The sequence below is a fragment of the Falco naumanni genome, chromosome 3 (genome assembly GCF_017639655.2).
Source record: "Falco naumanni isolate bFalNau1 chromosome 3, bFalNau1.pat, whole genome shotgun sequence".
NCBI lineage: Eukaryota > Metazoa > Chordata > Aves > Falconiformes > Falconidae > Falco > Falco naumanni.
Window position 1 is genome coordinate 8,880,915 of NC_054056.1, and position 15,266 is coordinate 8,896,180.

Here is a 15,266-nt window from a genome sequence, read left to right on the forward strand (position 1 = left end):
CACGGCTACTTGTTTCCTACTCAGCGCTCTTTCTATGGAGTTATCTCTTAGTGAGTAAACATCTTAGTAGTTGAGCAGTTAATTGTTCAGTTGCACTTTCAGCGAGGCTACACTGATTCCTGCCTCTTACCTTCAGGATTCCCTGGCTCTTGGGAAAACAGATGAGGAGGCACTGAAGCACTTCAGACTAAAGTTTAATGAAGCCCTGCGAGAGAGCTGGAAAACCAAAGTGAACTGGCTGGCACACAACGTATCCAAAGATAACAGACAGTAGAGCAACATGAGCCTGTCCACTTGCTCCAAGAGAATGTAATACCTGCACTGAGTCTGGCAGTTGTAGACAGGTTTTTAAAGACTGATGAATGTTGCCATGTTGAAGATCCCCCACCTGCGTTCCCAGAGATCAGACCTTTCCACAGGACTGAAAAAATGTTGGACTGTCATCAGCCACATAATCATGTCTGCTGTAGATCTTTGGGGGACAAGGGAGAGACGTGAGGCAATAAAATTACTGCATACAGTGAAAGGTAGGTAGATGTACTGTACCCTTAAGGATGTGTTGAGCTTCAAATACACCTTCTAATGGAAGAGTGCAGGCAGTTGTAACATCCTTCTGGCATGTTAATGTGCGTATTTCTATTTTCTTGAAAATTTAGCTGACCACTGAGAACCTTCTATCCCTGTAGTTCTTATACTATAGCCCGTCTTCTAGGTCCCTACTGTTACAGCTCAGTGGCATTAACTTCACCATGTGATTGTGCCTCCTACCCTGTTCCCACCAAGGTAGGTCAGCTTAAATCACCACTGGAACAGACTGGGACAAATTGTTATACTCTGCATTGTGACAGGGTGAAAATACCCACGCGGTCACACTGCTCGTGCTCTGCTACAGAGGCCAGAGTGTTCTGAAACTGAACTGGAACCCCAGTATGGCTGTCGAAACACTGATGCCACAAGAGCAGGCTTGGATTGGCCGATGGGAAAGCAAACAGAAACACCTAACCCAAGTCAGACTTCAGTTCAGTCTCACGCAGTTCCTGGGTTTCTGCAATTATTCTGTTTTTAAGCCTGAAAACAGTAAGATTGCTTTTTCAAAATTGGCACGTAACGCTGGTTGCTACATGTACCTCCTGTTGGGGTGCTGCATCAGGGCTGCTTTGCCACCTGGTTTCCCTGCAACGCGTGCGCGCAGGGCGCTGGCCTACACCTACGTAGCGGCAGGGACACAGCACTAACTCCAGTGTCAGCTGGGACGGATGGCACCGTTCTGTGCCCAGGTCCTTTGGCCAGCCTGCCTTCCGGCGTGAGGGCAGAGGAGTGCCGGATGAGTGGGTTTAACACTGAAACACACACCGTAAGTTGTATCTCAAGCCTCATCTTCTTACAAACACATTCCCTGTTCCTTTCCGCACTCTTCCTCCTTTCAGCCATGCTACACGACTCCTTGTCTGTTACTGGAGCTGGTGTGCAAAGACTGTCCCTATGGGGGTCAGCCAGAGCGCAAGCTGCCGTCCTCTGGGCTGGTATCTAAATCAAACCGTTGACTCCAGCCTCCTCCCGTTCTCACTGCCACCTCCCTCCCAGGCAGGATCTATCCCATCTCCCACAAGGTGCTGCGATCAATCACCTGTTTCTATTCATGTGTCATATTTTTGTCTCCAGCTAGTGTCCTCACCTCGTGAGCAGTTCTGGGCACTGCTGTTGCACAGGGACAGATGAACAGGAGCCACTGCTGCGTCACTGCTGCCACTCGGTGCCTCCCACGGTAGCAAGTGATGCACCTCGTAGGCAGCCTACGGGTCCTGCTGGAAGACAGGTGGAGCGGTGGGGTTGGTACCTGCGTCCCTTAGCAGTCCCCTGGGGGTCCACCTCCCATTTCCCCATGTTCTCCGCATCAGGTTCCTATGGAGGTGCTGCCATTCCTGCCTTTTAAGGAATAGCATAGTGTAATTTTCAAGACACCCCTGAAGCTGAATCCTGTATTTGATTTGTATGCCCTTAACTAGGTTGAGCAATTTTAATTTACTCACAGAACTGTGTTTTAAACTTTTTTTTAAAATCTACATAAGTAAGCCCAAGTGAAAAATAGACATTTCAGATCCTGTTTCTCAGGTGACAAGAGATGCATGTACTGTCAAAAATGATACACTACTTTCTGGTGTAAACTGAGCTTTCATGTCTAGTTTGAAATTCCTACAAAACCAGCAAGGTTAAGGCAGAGACTGAATGGGCCTGTTTATTTTTAATAGATCTTCCCTGTCATGGGATGAATTTGATTAGATGTTATTTTTACATCCAGCATATAGGCACAACTCATTCCTGACTTTCAGCTCTTTTTAATACTTAAAAATTAAAGCAAGTTCTCTTTTTTTTTGCGTGTTAAGAGGACAAGTTCAAATACATTAGCTCTGCAGCTGACAAAGAACAAAGTTAATACTGCCTTAAAAAAAGTAACTTCTACCCCAAGCAGAAGTCAATAGTAGTAGGTAATGCTAGAGGTTTGGTCAGCGAACAGACACCTTTAATAAACCCTCCCCTCGTTCCCTTTACATACAAACAGATATGAGCAGATTATGGTTTAGCGTTATGCTGTTGCTAATTTAAAGTCTGATTTAAAGTGCTGTTTCCTTTCATAAGAAGACATTATGCTATAAAGGCTATTCTATACTGGTTTGTATACGTCAATATAAACCTCTCATAGGGCACCTGTTACTAGAAGCAACAGTTATACAGAAGACAATTAATTTTAACTTCACAGAACCCTTGGAGATCCCTTGTTTCTACACCTTTGAAATGATACTGTATGTGACTGAGAAGGGGCCAGAACATTTCAAGACAGAAAGGTGTGTACCCTTCCGAGTGAGCCCAGCTTGCTTACCAGCACATTCCTCTAACAGTTCTTCAGCATACCCAGCAGAACAGACAGCACGTTTGCAGCAATTGCTCTTGCTGTATGGGCTGTTACAGACCCAGCTTAGTTAGCCAGAACTGAAAGCTCGCTTCACGTCTTCGTGTAACTATGCATTTGACCATAACACTAGGAAAAAAACACCGTGTAAATGTGTTCAGACTGACCCGCAGGAAAGAAAACTACTGTCTATCTTGACTGGAGCCAGCACTCTAGAACTGCTGCTGCTTCTAGAGATCAGACTAAAAGAAACTTCCTGCAGCCTTCGCGTGTCGTCCTCAGAGGTCAGCTCTCCGCAGTGGGCTGTAACTGGCCCTCACTCGTGGTTCTCCTGAGTCTGGGGTATTACAGTCGTCTTGCACTGCACAACAGACAGCGATCGCAGGTTTCAAATAAAGTCTTAAACAGTGAATCCGTATTTGCCATTTGCAGTACGGTAGTATGAAACTAAACTGGTTAAGATAGTATCAGAGCAAACAGTCAGGACCTGTTTTTGTAAAGCTGTTTTAAGTATTAGAAGAATAATTTTCCTTTCCTGTGCCAGATTATAGCCTCAAGCTTCACAGGCTAGGAGGGTGCTGAGTGTCACGATTTAAACTAGGAGTAGGAAGCTTGTATCTCTTACATCCAATTAAAAAAAAATAATCCATAACCATGACGACTTCACAAATGCAGAAATTTCCATGAGGTAGCAAGTTACCACCCGTCAGCTGCTCTCCCACGACCGACAGCAAGTCTGTGTCTTCACAGCACGATGCTGCTCTGCACCAGCTGACCACCCTGTTGCTCTACCTTGGGATTTTTTCCCCCAGAAGGACAGGTCACGCGATGCTCACTCCCAGTCAGCGTGCAGGACTAATGCACACCGCGTCTGGTAAGCGCCTTGTCCGTACCACGTTGCCAGCCCTCCAGGACAATGCTTTTAAAAGGTTCCACCATTGTCCTCTAATGATTTGGTGCCATCTTTTGTAATTTGAGGGTTTTGTTAAGAGCCAGATCTGTGGAGACCAAGCATTCTGCAACCAAGCTTAACGGAGTATTTAGAAAATTGGCCTCAGTCACGGAATAAAATAAGGTTGGCGGGGATTCTCCTGAAATACTTAACAGGAAATGCAAAAAGGAACACAGAAGCCCAGCACTCAAGCTCTAACAGTTGTTTTGATTTTAGAAATATGGTAGGAGTTAAGAGCTCTGTTCGGGCTGATCAGACAGTGAGAAAAAAAAGAGTCCTGCACTCATCTAAACCACTGCTGCCCCGGCAGGGAGAGGCAGGCACTCACGACCTCTTTGTATTCCCTCTCTCAGGGGCATGCCCAGGCTTGGTTTGCTTCCCTGCAGCCACACATCTTCGCTCCATTTTAGAGAACAGATCAATATTGTTATTTCCTTCCTTATTAAATTTACGGAGCAAAAAGTATGCAACAGTATCAGGCCACGTGCAGGCTGAGAAGCACCAAACCACAACCACATCAGTGGTTTGCACATTCTTGTGGAAGGGAAGAAACATGCTACAGTGAATGTAGAAGCAATTCTCAGTGTTGCCACAAACTGGTAATTCGGGACGCTGCCTGTTACACTGCAGCGAGGCAGCTTTACCCAGTCACCTCCTTCGTCACCCTCACCTACTTGGTTTACAGGCTGGCAGCGGTACATGCCCTCAGCCCTTGTTTTGGTAACGTTTCCGGAAAACTCAGGCCCCAGTACCATTTCAGAGAAGCACAGCACAGCAGTGGCTCGTGTCATCCACCCTTCAATTTCAGAAGTGCAATAATACAAGTTGTATCGGTGTAAACTGCAGGAACTGCGCAATTCCAAAGGTGTTTCTCCACCCAGCAGTTTTAGAGGGAGGTTACTTAAGTCTAGAAAATTGACTTACCTACAAGAAGTAAAAATACCGATGAGTCAAGTGGACCTTCTTCCTTGTACACCCCTGGAGCAGCATCCTGAATGACACTCCTGGTGGCTGTATCAGGTCAGCAAAGGACCTCCGACTCCAAATGTCCAATGCAGCAGCTCACCTGACAGTTTTCAGCAAGTTGAATTGTACTGAAGATGGAAACTTAAATCACTTTTGAAAATATTAATTTCACTATAAATAGCTTCTGATTTTATAAATATGCTCAAAATGATACCCCTTTCTATTTATTTAGAGACGTTTCTGTGATTATTTTTTTTAACTCTGTACAAACTGATTGTGCTTATTCTGTTGCCTTTGAAAAAAGAAGTATTTTTTTAAGCCAAACCACAGTTCTGTAACAAGAGAATGTTTACATGTTTAACGTTTCAGTTGCTTTAGGTACATGTTTTGTAAGTAAAAAAATAAACTGATAAATTGTACATACATGCTGCCGAAGTCTTAACTGTGCTTTAGAGATCAATGAGAACAAAACTCTTCTACCAGCGGAAGCAAATTAACGCAGTTAATATAACTTGAGTCAACTTTGTTCCATTCAGTAAAAAATAAATGCAAACAACCTTTAGAACCAGAAATTTATTGTAGCTTATAGACTTTCCAAACTGACCTGTTACCAATATACACATCTGAAAAGTTATACCCACAGTGGCTACAACTGCATCAGGATGTTTACAACCTTTCAGTCATGATCAGTTTTGGTCTAAAATACAGCAGCTACAGCAACAGTATATGGAAGGATAAGTCTTCTACACATTAACACAGGACAACTGTCAGACATAAGTTAAAAGTTTCCCAGTTTACTTAAAACTAGCAGTTATATTTACCACGTAGAGTAGTCAAAACCATTTCCCCATTTTAGAAATCTAAAATTTTACATAAAAAAACAACCCCAAAAAACGGTAAGCTAGTTGTGTGGGTTCTCTTCCCTGCTTCCAGGTCCATCTACTATTGTAAAAGGCACTCCGCAGCCAAGCGTTACCCCAGATAAAACCCACCACTAGATCCCATTACACACATCACTAGATGAGAATAGGTCTGCTCTGGAAATCAAAACTATAGAAACATTTGGATCCATCCTAATCTTTTAGCTCTTTGAATTATGACCCTTTGTGCCCTCACCCGTTGGCTTGCTTGTCGCTCCTCTAGCACGCGTGCCCAGTGCAACATCTCCCTGCTGCGTCCTGTCAGCCGCCCAGCAGCCTGCGCCACGCGCGTGGCCTGTGCGCCCCGGGCAGAGGTGGGCTACACTCAAGATCAAAAACCGAACTTTGCTTACCATGCTGAGGAGGGAACGGAGTCCTAGTCCCCTGTTACAAGCAAAACAAGTTACTCTTTTTAATCCACCTCCAAACATAAAAACCAAGTGAGCAGATACTCATTATTCAAGGCTCTGCGTAAGACCAAATAAAGTTAAATAAACAAGACCTGCCTTACAAAAAAACTAGCACTCTCCACCATGGGGGTCATTCACTGATTTTTCGTACCTTTCTGCTACTTCTTTAGAGAAATCCTTTGCAATTCCCAGTTGGAACTTTGATCAGAAACAACCAAAGTCATCTGGGCTTGGAATAGTATTTTACCGTGATTCCCAAGGTCTTCCAGTTGGATAATGTATGCTATAGCTTTTCACCAGCAGGTAAACACAATTACTAAGTGTAAACAAAGGCTTAATACACCGACAGTCCAAGTTACCGTACAAGAGGCTACAGGGAATGAGCAGGAGTGTGTTTAATAGAAATGACGCCAGCTATGTCCCAAGCCCCCCTCCCCGCCACCGGATTAGAAAAACTGCACAGCCAAAAAGCCCCCGAACGCCGAGGTGCACAGGTACGCAGGGCTCAGGCTTTCCGGCTTCAGTCACCAACGTAACAAATCCACCGACTACATCAACAGCCCGCCCTGTCAGCGGTACGGACAGACCATCGCTGTGCTACAGGCAGCCTCACTGTAACTAACAGCAGCTGTGGCAACGCCCCACAGCAACAGCACAATAATTCGTCCACCATCCAAGTAGTGTTTTTTCCCCCAATAACTTAAAAGCCCTTTACGCCGAGACTTAATTGGAGAAAAGGAAAAAAGAAGAAAAAGGAAAAACAGACCACTGTATTGCACAGGGCAGCTGAGCCTCTGCAGAGGTGCCTAAAGCCTTTACTATTTCTCACAAGTTTGTCTGTTCCCTCTGCAAAAATAAAGGAGATTAAAGAAAAGGAAAGAAAAATTAAAACAGAGTGGGGCATGAGCGAACATGGCAGTCAAGGCCAATGACACTGTATTACTGAAACATCTACACTAGATAACTGTGCCCGTGCTCCTGCTGCAGTAGGATGAGCTTTGTAGTATTTCATGCTGCATGGTTTTTTACTTTAGCATGTTTTAAACCCCAGACCCTGTTTTCACTACCACAAATGACATAATTACATAATTCCAATATATTTACAAAATATTAAAAAGTCTGTTAATCTTCTACATATTAACCTCATTCTGCCACTTTACACATGCACTAATTTTGGGAAAAAAATTAAAAGAAATCAACAGGCTGAAATGAGCAGCTTTACCCTCTGTCAACAAGCAATCTTTGCATCTTTTAGAAAAAGGAACAAAGCCAAGTTTGCTTCACTGAGCAAAATGACAGTCCAGAAATTCATGTGCAATGGCTACAGATCTGTAGAGTCACTTAGCTGACATGACATGAAGAAAAAAGTGCAAGGTGGTTCCTCACATAGCGTAAAAAAAATCCAGTCACTGAGGCATGGCTGAAGGAAAGGAGGTGCTAACCACAATTCTAGAAACAGCATCAGGAACTAGCTGACATAACACAAACACTGGGATGTGTGTGGCTTGAATCTACTGGCCAGAATGAATTTTTTTTTTTTTTTTTTTTTTTTAAACACCATGAATCCTTGGTAACAATGGAGTGTATTACAGTGGAGTCTTCTAGAGCAGAAACAAAGACAAAGGGAACAGCTAGAATCAATAACTGAGGGTAGAGTCATCCCATTCCAGCTGTTGCTGTCTGTTAACATTCTGTTGGTCCTCCTCCTGCTCGCCCTCTTCCTCCTCACTGCTTTCAGACTCTGCACTAGTGATGTCGTCTTCTTCTCCATCCTCACTTTCTTCTTCCTCCTCCTCCTCTTCCTCTTCACTGCTGTGTTGATCCTCATAAGTCTGTTAAGACAGAAATTAGCTGTTGAAATCATACTGGCCAAAATTCTTTTTATTCTTTTGAATTCAGGCACCAGGCACTGTATCAAGAAAGAGCTGTTACAGCTGCCTTACTGATTTTAGGAGTTCAGCAGTAATTAGGCAAGCAAAAAAGAAAAAAGGAAGGAGCGCTCTTTAAAATAGTTTTGTAACATTGCTATCAGTCCTGTCACGCTAAACACTTCTGATGTGTGATCCAGTACCTCAAATTCTACTGGAAAAAGATCCTTCAGGAGGGCTGCACAAAGAACATTAAGGTCACACATCTCTCCTCTTCCTGATTTTCTAAAAACGCACATGTCAACCACAGAAGAAGAAAGCATCGTAAACAGAGATATTTCAACAATAAATTCTTGCAACTTTGGAAAAAAGCAGACCGCGGTTAAGGTAGCACGCCGCACAATCAGCGCTGGTGTTGGACACTGACCTGTAAAATCCAATTATGCAGCATGACGCTATCACCCATGCAAGATCACAAACATAACTGCTCTCAGCATTTGTCGCATTCCTTAAAAATTCACAGCTAAGGTCTCTAGTCCGCGTTCAGTGGTCGGTTTTGCTCTACTACCTCTGTCCGTGTACAATCATACCCATTACAGCTGGGGAAGGGCATTTTATTGTTAAAGTGCTGAGACACCAGCTTTACCTCCATCGGGTTCACAGTGATGGTCAGAGCAGAGTCATCCCAGTCCATCTCATTTTCCTTTCCAGTGTCCTGGTCACGCATCGTTCTCTGATGTGCAGCTCTGATTCGGAACACTCCCAGAATAATCATAAAAACCAGGAAACTGACACAAACTACAATCACAACAGTGGCTGTACTTGGAACAACTGTGACAAGAAAACAAAAGGAGTTTCTTAAATGATACTGGTAACTCATACACAATGCTAGTAACTAGTCCTCTGTTTCCACCACCTGCAAGAGGGAAGTGGCATTATGCAAGTATTATACGTAGCTTCGCAGAGGCAGCTTGGCTAGGGCCACCTAAAGAGCCAGCTAGAGAATAAAGGACTAAAACTTTTCTCCTTAAGTATAATTACATCAATTTGAAGGGCTGACAACACATGGAAAGCAGATTCCACCACACACGCAGACTCCTCTCTAAGATGCCTACTTTTCTTCCTCTCACATCCTACACCCACGCCAAATTAATATAATTAAAACAGAAAGGACAGACACCATGACTTATCAAGGGAATACCGCTGTGGTTCATTCCTCGCGCCATTCAGAAGAAATACTGTCCCAGTTCCTCATGGTCCTTTATCCAAGTCTTACAGCCCCCTTAAGACTAGCACACCTCCCATTTTCCAGTGCTCACCCCCCAACAGAAAGCTCTCCTGCTGGCAGGAAAACCCATTTTACTACAGGTTCAGTCAGCCACCCCTCCCTGCCTGGGCAACAGCAGAACAGGGCTGAGCAGCTGCGTCCATCGTTAGTCCAACATACCCATTTAAACGCCGGGGGAAAACCTCCCTGCAGCAAGAAGCCTCTGTGACATTTTAACACCCAAAAAAAGGCAGCTGAACTTCAGTGACTGAGAATTCTTACCTGAAAACGGATGAGGGTTAGCCAAGTTGTGACCAGAGAGATCGACAAATGTGTGATGCACGGGATGAACAAACTGTGGCTGCGCAGCTATGTGATTAGCGTGTTCAGCTGGGTTAGCCGTGTGGATAACGTTCACCTAGGAACAAAAAGAAAATGTTAAACTCCCGAAATGAAAGTTTACATCTGAAGAGATAGAAACAAAAAATAAAAAGTAAAATAAAATAATTTAAAATCCATTCCCCAGAGCAGGCATCTAATTCTCCTTCAACACAGCAATGGCTTTTCACAGGGGACAACCATTCCAATCAGTAGCTCCCCACATGTTACAATTTCTTGTCACAAAACCCTTCAGTTTCACAGTTCTCAAATCTATTTTGGTTAGTCTGGCAAATTGGTGTACAGACACCAGTACTTCAGAATAAAACAGGTAAAGCCAGTTTATTATCAAATGTGACGGTCAGCTACTTTAATCCTGAAGTAACAGTATATACAAAGATACGTAATACATTAATTGCATTTTCTTCATTCCCATCTTTTCTTATTCTGCTGCGTAACTTCTGCTATATGGATTTTTTTTCTTTGCTGTTAGCTGTCAGAGGGTTAAGAAAAACCCTATTTTTCTATAAAGTTTACCCCACACTTTGCAATAGCTGGCTTTTAGGTACAACTGCAAGCTCATGATTTGAACAGCGCATTTCCCTTGCCAAACAAGCAGAGCTAAATATACCCCTCCCGGGGTGGAACGCTGCGATACAGGTACTGACCAGCCGCACAACAGGAAGAGAGCCTGTCTGCTACAGAACCAGGAAAGCATTTGCAGTTCAGCAGTTTGGTTAAGATCCCAACTCAAGCTCACAGAATTTCCTCAGGAAACAAAACCACATTACTTCACACAAAAGTGTCTATTCTGCGACACAGGAGGCTCCCCAGCCCACCATAACCAACTAGTGGTAAACACCATTAACTTCACTGTCATCCCTTTGGTCAGCTTTAAAACGTAGAGAATTCAAGCTGAGAGCTGAAAGATGCAGAGCGACAGGACAGTTCCTCTCAGTATAAATAACTTCATATTCCAGCACATGAAACGTTAGTGCCCTTTATGTTATCTTCTGCTGTACTTCCATATATTTAACTTAAGTGTACAAAGTAATAATTAAGTTGCACTCTGCTGCAGAGGAAATCAATTTTAGCCCGTCTACGCTCTTACATAAGCCCTTATTATTGTCAATTTAAGCATCACACAGGCAAAACAGTAAATTTTTGAAACCCAAAAGTTAGACATGAAGGCCAGTCAAGTCTCTGGTAGCACTACTCTTACTTATTTGCTAATTTTTCGCTAAATTAATATACTGTCTTTCCAATTAAATCTCTTCAGCTTCACACTTCCATTAGCCATGCCATTTCTTCCACGACACGACAGTTTCACCTCTATTTAGGCAACCTTACTTAAAGCTGAACTGCAGGATTAATAACACATTTATATGAAAAATACAGCCTGAAAGGCATGTTTACTAGTATTTATTTACAGGAAAAGATCTAAATCAATAATTGATCAATTATCTATCAGTTGAGGCAACAACTTCCATCCTGTTAGCCATCCATGCTCTAAAACTTCTTAAGATCAGTTTACGTACCTCCACTTTAAACTCATTGCTGACATAGCGTCCATTCAGCTCAGAACAGACTAATTTGAACTTTCTGTCAAAGAGAGAAACTGTGTGCCAGTTTCTGTAGTGTATCAAATGCAAAACTTCTTCGTAACTAGCCATAGTATCCACTCCTGTAGAGAGAAATGAACAAGTAAAACAATTACTTTGCAAAAGACTAGTTCAACATCATATACCTGACAAACACTGCTCTCTGTCCGCAATTAAGTGTTCCTGACTGCAAGATTTACAGTTAGTAGAAAAAAGGTAACACCACAGACACACACACACGGCTCCACTGAAATTCTGAGGATTTTGTGATAAAATCCTAGACCCAGTTAGTCTTTGAAGGGATTCTGGGAGTCCTCCTTTCAAAAACATTAACATATTCTGAACACAAAACGGAAAGGAATGATGCGTGCTCCTAGGCACTGGATTATCTATCTGTGCAAGGAACAAGCCCTACCCAGGGCAAAGAGTATTTCGCTTCCACAGTCCAGAAGTAACCTGCAATATGGGACATCAGAGAGGAACAGAAAGGAGCTTCTAGAATGATGTATTTTCTAGAATCACAGCTTTCCACAAAAGAGTTCTAACACCTCTGAGCTTGAAATTCTAGTCAAAACCAGAAGTAACTGGAGTAAGGTTTTACAAACCATTTCTTTAGCACACTGTTCCCATTATCATGGTTCTTTACATCCTTCCTACAAAAAGACGAAGAGTAGTAACCCCTACCTGTGATTATCATGCCCAGGTTGGAACTACTCATCTCAATGCCTTTCTGCTGTAACCGTGTCATGTCGATCTCCAGGCTTTCTTGTTCCTGATTTAGTTCCTCTCCTAGCACTGTCACCTCACAGGTATCCAAGTTATGCATGATCTCTTCAGATACCAAAGACTCTTGTACTAAAAAGCAGAGGAAAAGCCAGAGGTAAACAGATATAAAAGGTGAAGCAGACAAGAGCACAGGAGCTATCAAATGTCACATGCAAACTCAATTCTTCTTCCAGAACAAATATTAAGATCTGGGCTTGCAGTAAAGAGAGCAAGTATTCAGGAAATAATGACTGAAAAAAGCCCCAAAGCTAAAAATACAAAGAGATATTTACATGAAGATAACGGCCTGGACTTACTACCATTTCTGGAGAAATTTTTGTTAGCCCAGAGCACAGTACCTACACCTTCTCACAGGAGATATACACCTTCCTTTCCCCTACTAGATTCAGTACTAGAAATCCACACCGCTTTGCAAGAGGAAGATCCTCCAACGTGATCGCTGAATGAGGTGAGCATAGCAACATTCCTAGGCAGGAAAGGATGTTACCTGTGGGATCTTCATCTCCATCTCCCTCTGGCTCCACCTCCCGAGTAATGGTGCTTATTATGCGAAGCTCAGGGAAGAGGGCAACACCCTCAGAACTCTCAAACTCTGAAGCAGAGCGGGCAAAATGGTTGATGCCACTAAGGCTGATTTTTGGTTCCTCTGGCTGCAAGACCATCACATATCCCTCCACAGAAGGGATGGAGACGCAGGCCTCTTCACTGAAGCATCTGTGAGATACAGAAGCAGTTTTGCACAGTCAGGGAGGCTATTTGAGAGGGAGGCACAATTATGCAGAGTAATTGCTTTATGAATTTTTTAAAAGCTCTCTCAGACCCAGGAGTCTTAGATAAATTCATCAGCCACGTTGGAAAAGAAGAATTACCTACCAAGGGAGCAATCTCACAATTAATTTTTACTTACAGTTAACATCTAGCCCCGTTTTCTACGTTATGACTAACAGCCACACAGAACACCTTTCCTGAAGGCTGTGATGCTGGAGACATACGGAATACCTCTGCAGTAAGCTACTCCCTTCCTTACACACTCCTTACTACGTTCTCAGGAAGAAAACGGAGTGCTGGTGTAGAAAACATTTGCCGTATTCAAACGCGTGACGGCTGCACACAGCAAGGCTCCTTTGTTTACCACAACTGAGACACATCGTTCCAGGCACGGCACGTTATTGCAGCACTAGGGACGTACTTGACCACGCTGGAGATTTTCAGCCTCCGAATCCCAGGTGTTGGGAACTGGCGGGAGTTCAGATAGGAGATGTGCTGCATGGCCTTATCAACTCTGTCAATATCATCCCCTTCTAAGGTCAGCGTTGACTGACTTGGGTTCATGTGGATCTGAAACAACAGGGGGGGGGAAGAACAGCCGAACAGTAACACAACCTGGCATTTAAAACTGGAAGTTCAGCACTGCTCAGCCTGGTAAGTGCTAGGATAATTACATCTGCGTTCAAAGCGATAAGGCTATTTTGCACTGGTCTTGCAGTACACACAGTCTGACTTCCCATCTCACTTCCTTATTCCAGCGGAATGTATTTACTGTTTTGTCCTTTAGGAAAAAAATCTAGGGACTTACGGTTCTGATGTCAAGACTCTAGTAATGTGGAAGAGAAACAGCCAATACAAAGAGAGAAATTTAGCTCTGTCCACACAATCTTGCTACTAAAAAAAGGCATGCAAGTCAGTCCCATTCCAAGCTGCCTGCTAAGAATCGCTGTCTTTCGTTATACAGCCGGGTATAGCTGGTAAAACAAGAGAGGCTTACAAATACAGGATTTCTCTTCAAGACTTACAGAGAACACCGTAACTTTCATCCTTAAACTCCACTAAGACCACATCTAGGCAAGAAAGATTTCCTAGTTTTCATGGAATTTTAATGCAAAATGTCACAATAGATTAGCTTGTTCTATTTGGGACACCCCTAACTCTGCCAGCAAAACTTGCAACTATTACCAGCAAAGCAATAAATGTGATCCCCTTAATTCATATGCAACTTTACCTTCACACCTTTGCCAACGCCATCAGTCATTTGCAAATCCAGTCCCTCTTTGCAAGTATACAGGCAATCTATCACTTTCTTGTTTTCCAGTTTACCAGAACGAATCATCAAACCTGCCAGATTGCCTCGGAAAAACTGAGCCATGTGGAGTTCACCACCTTCACAAAGGGAGGAAGGAAAAAAACCTTTATACATTTTGATTCTTTCCACTTTTCTTTTCTTTGGTAAAACAACAAATATGTTTTCTGGTACCACAAAGTATTATATACATGCGGGTTAGTTTTTATCCATTCTGGGTGTTAACCTTGTGATTATGTTCAAGCATAAAGACAGGATTAAACAGTTCACCATGCATATGGCCTTCAGAACAGGTGTGGCCATCTGGAACTGTGAAACTAAGGCTAATATTTCCGTAACAAACATTTCAAAAGAAATCGCCCATACAGCGAGGTGGTGTTCTCCAGAAATGACAGACAGAACCGATGAGATGAACTATGAGAGCTGAACCTTTCTCAGGTTCAGGTAACGCTCCCACCGGTCGGCTCTCTGCAGCACAGGCAATGCCCACCAGCAGACAGCACCCTTCCTCTCAGTGCTCGTTACCCACATCTAAACTGATCATCACACGCTCTCTTTACACTCAAGGAACAGAAAGAAACGTCACAAAGTGATTAGACTCATTCTGAAAAAGGTGTCTAAGAGGGAACTGCTCCCCTCCAAAGGTGCTGCCCCCTCTGCAGGGATCCGAGCCAGCAGTTCAGGCTCAGGTAACTTATTTCCAGATCGCTGAGTGAAGTCTGATGAACTGCAACCCAGTAAGCCCCTTCGCTGATCAGACTTTTTGAAGATGACATCACGACGATCACTTAGTCAGTCTTGCTAAATAACAGGGCCACAGACCGCCCCCCAGAAATTCGCATTCCAAGGTCATCACTTACTAAGCTACCCGATTTTTAGAAAGATGTCTAAGCTTGTTTTGAAGATTCTAAGTCCTAAAAGACACCCAGCAGAACACAATATAATTTTCAGTAGTGAAATCTCCTGTTGGAAATTATATAGTTTCCAGTTCAGACCTGTACAGCTCCAGCTTCTAGCCCCCGGACTGTTACCTCCTTGCCAAATCAAGGTGTGATGCACACCTAGAAACCTCTAGTCAATTCTATCTACACTATCCCAGGAATTCTTACACTTCACAGAAAGAGTACTTATCC

General features: G+C 43.3%; 2 protein-coding genes across 10 annotated transcripts in view; one reads left to right on the forward strand and one right to left on the reverse strand.

Moving 5' to 3' along the window:
* The window catches only part of PIK3CD (phosphatidylinositol-4,5-bisphosphate 3-kinase catalytic subunit delta), a 48,211-nt gene extending 42,966 nt beyond the window's left edge, over positions 1-5,245 (forward strand). For all 6 annotated transcript variants that reach the window (XM_040588787.1, XM_040588788.1, XM_040588785.1 and 3 more), the window contains one exon: positions 137-5,245. In XM_040588787.1, the coding sequence (XP_040444721.1) occupies positions 137-274 (138 nt within the window). In that variant the 3' untranslated portion in view covers positions 275-5,245. The remainder of the gene's footprint in view (positions 1-136) is intronic.
* A 139-nt stretch (positions 5,246-5,384) lies between these two features.
* Positions 5,385-15,266, reverse strand: part of CLSTN1 (calsyntenin 1) — a 39,895-nt gene continuing 30,013 nt past the window's right edge. For all 4 annotated transcript variants that reach the window (XM_040588791.1, XM_040588792.1, XM_040588790.1 and 1 more), the window contains 8 exons: positions 14,056-14,213; positions 13,246-13,394; positions 12,544-12,770; positions 11,955-12,125; positions 11,208-11,353; positions 9,574-9,709; positions 8,671-8,855; positions 5,385-7,988 (listed from right to left, as the gene is read on the reverse strand). In XM_040588791.1, coding sequence (XP_040444725.1) covers positions 7,794-7,988; positions 8,671-8,855; positions 9,574-9,709; positions 11,208-11,353; positions 11,955-12,125; positions 12,544-12,770; positions 13,246-13,394; positions 14,056-14,213 — 1,367 coding nt within the window. In that variant the 3' untranslated portion in view covers positions 5,385-7,793. The remainder of the gene's footprint in view (positions 7,989-8,670; positions 8,856-9,573; positions 9,710-11,207; positions 11,354-11,954; positions 12,126-12,543; positions 12,771-13,245; positions 13,395-14,055; positions 14,214-15,266) is intronic.